We start from the raw sequence: 9,133 nt of genomic DNA on the forward strand, positions 1-9,133 counted from the left end.
TAATTAAATGGAATTATTTCATATTCTGCACTAAGCATACCATGCAGCTGCTACCAATTACAAAAGCTAATTTAGCCAATTAGTATTTATGTATAGCCTACTTTTAATAAAAACGCCTGTGACCAGTATTTCATAAACCAACATGTGCACAGCATAATCATTTAGACAGAAATCATCACTATAAATTGATAAGCAAAACATTATGCTGGCATATGTATTTTGGATTGAAATATTACTATATGCCATAAAATAACCGCACATTTATCTATACTTGTAATTTGCATGACTCGCACATTTCCGATCCACTTGGAGAATAAAAGTGGATGCATCTTCAAAGAGCTCAGTGAATGTTCCCCTGAAAATACAGTATCAATGTATTACTGCTTTGGGGGACAAATGTAGACACCATGCATGCCATTAAAATCGTTGTGTATAATCAAAAAACATTAGATAATGTGTGAAAAATCATGATTAAATGTTTGCTTTAATACACTCAGACCGATACTGTACAATATCATTTCATAGGTCGACGTACAATTTCCAAGTAATATTTTAAGACAAAACTGTAAAATGTACCATTAACCTCTTACAAATTAAATAAATGATTGAGAGTGGATTCAAGTCCAAAAACGCCAGTGTCATGTGACATCCAGCAGAGTGCGTGTAATTCATGGCGTGGCAAAAAACACATGAATTTACCATGAATCAACCCTAGAGTTGTTGTATTGGGCAGCCACTGTCTGCTAGTGTCAATTGCTGGCTTCACTCTCCCTCTGGCAATGAGTATAAAGGTGGCTGTGCATGTGCTCTTCGGGAACTACCGCGTTGCAGTAGGTACATATATCAGGGCTGTTGTTGTTCATCTGTTGTTGCTGTTCCGCACTCACGGCCTGCGCTGCTGTTGCTGTAGTAGCGTCGCAAAGCTCAGGGCGCCTTGGGGGCTACATGGAAGGACAAACACACCACTTTATACTCTAGAAGTCATACACTTAGCATTGCTTACACTCACCCACTTACAGCATGGTAGGTCATGTGCTTGGGTCTTTCACTGAGGAAAGATCTGTTGCTCTGGGGGAATACAAGCAAAGCATTGTCCAACTTGAACTTGCTTTCTCAACATCCATAGTTCCTGCCCACGACTTGTACTATTGTAATGCTGTATATTTGCTACAGTAGGATTGAATAGTTATTCGTTTCTGGCATTCGTGATAAGTTAGAAACTGAGAAACCAACCAATGACATGATCTAATAGCAAAATAAAATCTACCATCAGTGTGGGTGTTCTACCACTATTTACCATACCACAGACACACGTCTCAACAAAGGTGTATTTCTTCTGTGTATTTTCTTTTTTGTTGTTGTTATTTTTATTAATTAAATTTATTAGATATTTTTTAATCTCTTAATTATTTTTTTCTCCACAATTTTGTGGTATCCAATTGGTGGTTACAGTCTTGTCTCATCATGTTATCCAGGTGTACGGAGGAAACACCGTACACCTGGCGACCGTGTCAGCGTGCACTGCTCCCGGCTCGCCACAGAAGTTGCGAGTGCGCGATGGCAAGGACATCCCTGCCGGCCAAACCCTCCCCTAACTCGCACGACCAATTGTGCGCCGCCCCATGGGTCTACCGGTCGTGGCCGGCTGCGACAGAGCCTGGACTTGAACCCAGACTTCCTAGTGGCACAGACCACTGCGCCCCTCAGGAGGTCCTTCGGTGTATTTTCTAACAAAAAGCATGGTCTTATATAATACTCAAAAAAGGTCAGATGACCTTCCGAAAATTCTAAAGAATACTACGTGACAGGTAAGATCAATTTGACGTATACTGAAAAAATAAATAAAATCAATACTGCCTCTATCATTCTGCATTCACGACCTCACAGGTGTGAACAGTTGTACTGATACTGGTAATCATAAAATATACATTCCTTTGGTTCTGAGATCAACATGGACTTGTATAACCAACTACAAAATCAATGACATGAAAGCATTATCATCTAAAACAATTGGTGTGTTTTATGATCATTTGTAATAACTATGTAACAAGCATTGTTGTACACATAGGCCTATCATAGCTTATTGGGATTAACAACTTTCAGAGACTTGCCACACTTGTGTCGATGTGTGAAGTTGCCTTGTACTATTCATACGCTTTCTATCTCCCATTCCTTTGCCAGAAAAAAAATCAGTAGTTGAGAGTTTCCTAATTTTACCTGTAAATAAAGGAATGAGCATTTCCTGTGAACCTCACCTGCTGGTGTCCACGCACACTCTTGTGTGAGAGCGACATGGAGGGGGAGGGAGGGTGAGAGACAGAGGTAGTATACAGGAATGGGATGGCCAGCTCTATAGACGGTTACCTCTATGACGGCAGGGAAAGTGCTGACTCCTGCCCTTGGCATGGACAGGTCAATGCGTTTTTCCGGAGCGCTGTTCAGGAACTCGTATTCACTGTCTGTGGAGGGGGGGAACTTGATGCTGAGTGTGGTGAGGGAGTCCACTTGGTTCGTGTCCTCTGGGCTTGCACCGCGGGATGCCAGGGATATGGGCGGGTGCTGGAGGTCGACCCCTGGCCTCAAGGCTGAGGGGAAGGGCCTCTCCGCTTGCTCCACGGCCACGTCTGTACACTGAATGGGCATGGAGAACTGCTGCTCTGTCGAATGTCATACACAATGCTTTCATCATACTGTTTCTGTAACATATCGACATTCACTTACAACATTTAGATATTACGTTTTCCCATTGAGTCGCAATTAGTTCAAGTAATAATGAATAATGTAAAGAATATTTTCACTTTTATTTTCAATAAGTATAAATACACACGGTAAGTATAATATGATTGTAGTTTTTTTCATTCCCATCATTATATAACTAACCAGCGCTACATCACAGCATGTGTCTGTGGAATAATTCAACATATTTATCTGCTCATTCTTTTCCACACAGGTGGAGGGCCATGATTAAATAGGCCAACAAGGCATTAATGTACGGTTCTGCTTAAGGTGTTGATATCTCATTGTGTATAGGAACAAAGCTAAAGCTGACATATATAATTACTAATATCGTGTTATGACATATCCAAAGCAATTGTAGCTCAACATATTTTCTCTATTGTAATTAAATTAGAGTACATCAGTTCAGGCCTTGGGTTCCTTTCAACAGTGCTGGAATAATAAGCAAATTCCAAATTACTATTGTGCAGACTTTAATATTACCATTTGCCATGTCATTTCCTCTGTAGATTTTTTTCAGGTGATCTTTTTGTCTCTGGGTTAATGTACGTATCTGCTGGAATTTCCCCCGAAGAGCTTGAAACACTTCAAGAACATCTTTACTGAGAGACAAAGAAATGCAAGTAAAATAACTGCTTTTCATCAAAAAAATGAAGAAAAGACGCACATACTAATGCACATACTTCTCAAAACTGCTGGCTACTGGTGCTGTGTGTGGTGAAGATGACACAATCACAGCAGTTTCCATATTTTCCTTCTGAAAAACAGACACACATGGCATGAAGGACTTACACTGCAGGAAATATCAACCTTACTATTATTATACACTATCCAAATTGAATACTAAAATTACTATTTTTCTGCATAATGTGATCATTTCATAAATCAACATTTTTATGTCATAAAAGTCATATACTGTAACAATAATTATGACAATTATACATTCTAACAAAAAAAATCATGGGTGATGCCTTGTGATCTAAGATATTAGGGAATTACTTCTCAACAATAAAGCTGGCGGTTCTATAAAGCTGATGACTATGGTGCGGCAGGCAGCCTAGTGTTTAGAGCGTTGGACTAGTATCCGTAAAGGTTGCAAGATCGAATCCCCGAGCTGACAAGGTACAAATCTGAACAAGGCAGTTAACTGTCCCTAGGCCGTCATTGAAAATAAGAATTTGTTCTTAACTGACTTTCCTATTTAAATAAAGGTAAAATAAAAAGAAATGGCCTCAGACCCTGAGGGTTGGTGATGCTATCCTCTAGCGCCACCTGTTGATGAAAGATAGTATGTGTGTGTTCATTCTATTAAAATGATCCCCAATGAGGAGTTTTGATTATATTACAATATTACGAATCAATCATTTTTGAAAACATTAATGTTATCCAGCTATAAATGTATTACAGAAAAGCAACAAGATGAATGATGGCCTATGTCACACGAAGTGGATCTATTGTATTGTGCATTGAGCTCTGATACAGCTATCAGGGCTTGAAGATACAGAACAGTATCTACAAGCAAATGTATGATTTATGAACAATAATGTCTGTGTGTGTGTGTGTGTGTGTGTGTGTGTGTGTGTGTGTGTGTGTGTGTGTGTGTGTGTGTGTGTGTGTGTGTGTGTGTGTGTGTGTGTGTGTGTGTGTGTGTGCGTGTGCGTGTGTATGTGTGAGAGAAGATATTGAGCTTTTTTGAGAGATTTGAGAGAAAACAAATGTTACGAGGCAGCCAATGGGGATGTCATGTTTGCACCCCAAAACGTCCTTGCATCTACATCCTATTTGTAAACATAAATAAACAAGATCTAACTCTAATCTCGTGTGGATTGTTTGATTGTGTTAAACATATCTACCAAGTAATGAATCTTCCTCAAGGAGCTTCCTGGGTTGTCAAAGAGAGGGTTGGAAGGAGACAAGGTTTCTTCTTCCTGTTTTCTAGGAGCAGCCTCACCTTTGACCTCTCCTAAGAATCAAATAAGAGAGGAAATATAATGTAACCTAACTACTTAGTCAACACATAAAATCTAATTTGCAATGTCCTGAAACAACAATAATATTTTTTACAGCACAATTTATCTCCCGGGGAATAGACAATGCAACGGTATTCCTGGATGTTCCCAATGTAGGCATCTCGTTTCTTTCACTGGAGATGAACTGTGAGGTATAGAATATGTCAGAAAATGTCATCATGCAAACAATTCTATTAAGAAAACAGCTATGCTTGTCACTTACCTGAGGGTTGCTTAGTTGCTGATATCAACTGAGCTTTGAGTTTCGAAATCAACTGCTGCTGGTCTTCTATCTGTTCCTGAAGTTTCTGAGTGTGCCGTTCATAATTTACATTCTGCAAATGTAAAACTTCCGTTACATATGAAACGTGAACGGCATCACTTACTAGTAGCTAGCCTTTTGTGTCCTTTATAGTTTGTTACTACGTAATGATAATGTATTTCATTATATCGAAGCACTGTATGGAAAGCTATACCACATCTCACTGGACGGAGTTCAAGTCTCATAAGTGAATTAGAAGAGTTGGGGCCGGATTCCCAGACCCAGATTAAGTCTAGTCCTGGAATAAAATGTACATTCAGTGGAGACTATCCATTAAAATACATTTATAGTCCAGGACTAGGCTTTCTGGGAAACTGACCATTTGTTTTTGATCACTGTGCATAAGGTGTAATACCATCTGCTGTAGTTCCTTTTTGGCGCTGTCTCTCTCGATAGAGGCCTGGCGGTAAGCTTCATAGGCCTTGTTGAGTTGATCTCCAATATTCCTCTCCATGCTGTGTGCTCCACGATCATCACTGACACAGCAGTCATGAGGCCTGGCGCAAAATATCACACAACCAAAGTTTAGGGGCACAATACAGCATTAAAGCACATCATCACATCATTTGCTGTAAGAGATATTAATCACCGAACTTGGACAAACACTTGAATAAAACTGAAAACCCCCAAGTCATCCTCTCTCATCATGACACTGGGGCCAGTGCGTACTTCTCTTTTACACCTGTCCTTGCTAATTTGAGAAATTGAAAAGATCAACATTTCTGGTTGATTATACAGGTGTCCTAAGTAAAAACAGCTTCTTAATTAAAACAAACAAACATCCAAAATATGTACAGAAAAAAAAGTTAGGAATAAAAAATATAAACTGATTAAATCAATTGACATTTATGTGAAATTGAATATTAGTAATTTTTTTAAACAAGTACAGTGCTGTGTACCAATACATGAATTTACATTATTGAATGCCATGGTTTGTTACTAGTCAATTCATCTTTGGTCATACGTGAGAAATGCCTGCAATCACTGTAATAAACAAATGTGTGGAAAATATGAGATATTCACAATCATTTTGTGCACTGAGAAGATGTTAATAGATTGAATCAATTATAATGGCATATATTTTGGGTAAACACACCTCAATGTGGTTGCCCATTATTAATGATAGCTAATGAACAATAACAAATAGCCTATCTCTTCTTTCAAAAAAGTTGTATTATGCCATGATCAATACATTAAGCTACTAATATGATAAAGTCAACAGCCAATGACCAAAATGGGAAGCTATGACAGATCTAATACTTTTAAAAGCAATTGGGGGTTTGTTTTTCTGGGTGTCCTGAATATATTTTTTTCAGACTTCTGATAGTGAACTGAGCATGGTACTACTCTGATATGATTGGTTACTTCGTTTGAACACACAGCTAATCCAATTCTCCATCTAGTCATTTATTTGAATAAACACCCGTTTAAGACAGTACAATAGTAGTCACTGTATGTCACTGATTGCATACCAAAGTGCATGATACTATGAAGACACATACTAGCCTGAAGCAACCTAATAGTTATACATTGTAGCACGAACTGGCTACATCATATAACGTCGACCTTCATTGGCGAATGTACAAAATCGTTCCGGTACAGTTCCTTTTTTTGTATCGAGCAGTGTCAATAGTTGAATAGTTGAGTAAATTTGATACCCAACCAGACACTCGTTGAGCTCGCCTCGACTTTCGTATCTGACTGTATAATTGCAGTATCTTACCTTCATTCGAATATGTCCAAATTATTGTTTTGATACTGCGAAAAGTTCTTATTCTTCAGGTGGCCTACATTTACTACGTGCGGGAGTGGTGTATTTCATTCAAATGTTCATTGTACATGCATTATAACGCTTGGGGAACTTCCCTCGGGGAATCCCCGAGCCTAGTAGACTTCCGCCTTGCTGGACTGACCAATCATCTTTGAGGTAGTGAGTTCTTGCTGGGTGCTTAGCAAGTTGAGGGTTCTTCTTGCTGCCTACACGTCTGCAACGTTGTGCACGTAAAAAGTAATCAGATAAAACAAAGTGTCAGAAATGAATAAGTGTCAGAAATGTATGTGTTGATTTTATTGTCAGCTTCTCTGATGAGTGTTTTCTCACACTGTTGAACTTAGCTAAATTCAGCAGAAAACAACATTTCAGCCTCATTAGTGTAAAAGTTTTTTTGCTTAAATTGTGACCACTAGGTCTCTGATATATAACGTGTATAGTAAAATATTAAAATAGACATGTTGCTCTTTGCAAAAAAGAAGTATCACTAGCTGAGATATTCATATGACCATATCACTAAGCACTATTAATTTAGTAAACATTATAGTTATTTTTAATGATTCAGACAGAAAGGTGGGGGCATGTCACTGTGTACTGCTGCCTACAGCAAATAATCTGCTTTCATTGCATAACGTAGTACATAAATATATCAGCATCCAGCTGTAGGCCAAGTTGGAAGATCTACTCTTTTTTTCCCACAATATGCAATTACACATTTATTAAATGTATTAATGCAATCATAACTCATGAGTATTTTGCTGTTTCACACATTCATTGAATAAGTTCATTTGTGCAGAACTGCAAAAGGAAAATGGGACAGTGCCAAGTCCAATAGTGACCAACAGAGGGCAGGTAGTTTTTTTTTATTTATTTTTTTATTTAACCTTTATTTAACCAGGTAGGCAAATTGAGAACACGTTCTCATTTACAATTGCGACCTGGCCAAGATAAAGCAAAGCAGTTCGACACATACAACAACACATAGTTACACATGGAGTAAAAACAAACATATAGTCAATAATACAGTGAAAAAAATAAGTCTACAGTATATACAATGTGAGCAAGTGAGGTGAGATAAGGGGGGTGAAGGCAAACAGATATATGTATAAATAAATAAAAATATAAAAAGGCCATGGAGGCGAAGTGAGTACAACACAGCAAGTAAAATAAAAACTAAAAAAAACACTGGAATGGTTGGTTTGCATTGGAAGAAAGTGCAAAGTAGAGACAGAAATAATGGGGTGCGAAGGAGCAAAATAAATTAATAAATAAATACAGTAGGTAAAGAGGTAGTTGTTTGGGCTAAATTGTAGATGGGTTATGTACAGGTGCAGTAATCTATGAGCTGCTCTGACAGCTGGTGCTTAAAGCTAGTGAGGGAGATAGGTGTTTCCAGTTTCAGAGATTTTTGTAGTTCGTTCCAGTCATTGGCAGCAGAGAACTGGAAGGAGAGGCGTCCAAAGGAAGAATTGGTTTTGGGGGTGACTAGAGAGATATACCTGCTGGAGCGCGTGCTACGGGTAGGTGCTGCTATGGTGACCAGCGAGCTACAATACTGTAAATACTGTAAATACTGTAAATACTGTAAATACATTCTGTATTGAAGAATAATATATCTTACCATGGTCAACATTATTAAGGGGTTTCCTTAAGGCACTGTCAAAACAGTAAAAAAAAAAGTCCCTCTGTGAGACAGTCCAATGGCCAAGAGAGATCGAAGGAAGGCGCTGAACAACAGTCTTTCAGGTGAAGTCGTGTTTTATTTACAGCAATGGGTAGACGTAGGCAGTCAACTTGATATTAATGGATCCAGAAAAATAATACAAGCTCAAATATAAAACTGTCTAACAAACTCTATTCACAGTTATAACTACAGCTATTTACTATAGGCTAATGACTCTCATTACAGCCATCTCGTAGGCTAGTGACGGACAGGCAGGTATCCTAACAATCAGCAGTCTACCCCATTCCTCCAGGCCCGAAATTCTTAGACAGACTGGCGTAAATACCAGTTGGCAACCAACCTTTCTTCCGTGATTGGGTTATTCCAACTCCCTTCCCTGGCTCCCTGGGTATAAATGGACACCCTCGTTCATCTTTTACTGTTATGTTATTACCGTATGTTACCTCAGGATCTCACGGTTTGACTTCAGTGTTGAAGTTTGCCCAGGGAGGGGATAACCGTCAAGTTAAGTTTAGGCATTAAATCTGAATGGTTAAGGTAAGGGTTAAGGTTAAGGTTTGGGATAGAGTAAAAAAAACACACAAAAAAACAAGTGCCTAGCACTGGGATTG

At 38.6% G+C, this 9,133-nt stretch overlaps 1 protein-coding gene across 1 annotated transcript; it reads right to left on the reverse strand.

Annotated features, from left to right (window-relative positions):
- Positions 1-465: 465 nt before the first annotated feature.
- Positions 466-6,965, reverse strand: LOC129816324 (TRAF family member-associated NF-kappa-B activator-like). Its single transcript, XM_055870656.1, has 8 exons — positions 6,791-6,965; positions 5,423-5,564; positions 4,969-5,080; positions 4,590-4,699; positions 3,420-3,493; positions 3,220-3,338; positions 2,365-2,657; positions 466-941 (listed from the first exon to the last, which is right to left on the reverse strand). The coding sequence occupies exons 2-8, from the start codon at positions 5,519-5,521 to the stop codon at positions 750-752; spliced, it is 999 nt and encodes a 332-aa protein (XP_055726631.1). The 5' UTR covers positions 5,522-5,564; positions 6,791-6,965; the 3' UTR covers positions 466-749.
- Positions 6,966-9,133: the final 2,168 nt, after the last annotated feature.

Source organism: Salvelinus fontinalis, chromosome 19 (genome assembly GCF_029448725.1).
Source record: "Salvelinus fontinalis isolate EN_2023a chromosome 19, ASM2944872v1, whole genome shotgun sequence".
NCBI lineage: Eukaryota > Metazoa > Chordata > Actinopteri > Salmoniformes > Salmonidae > Salvelinus > Salvelinus fontinalis.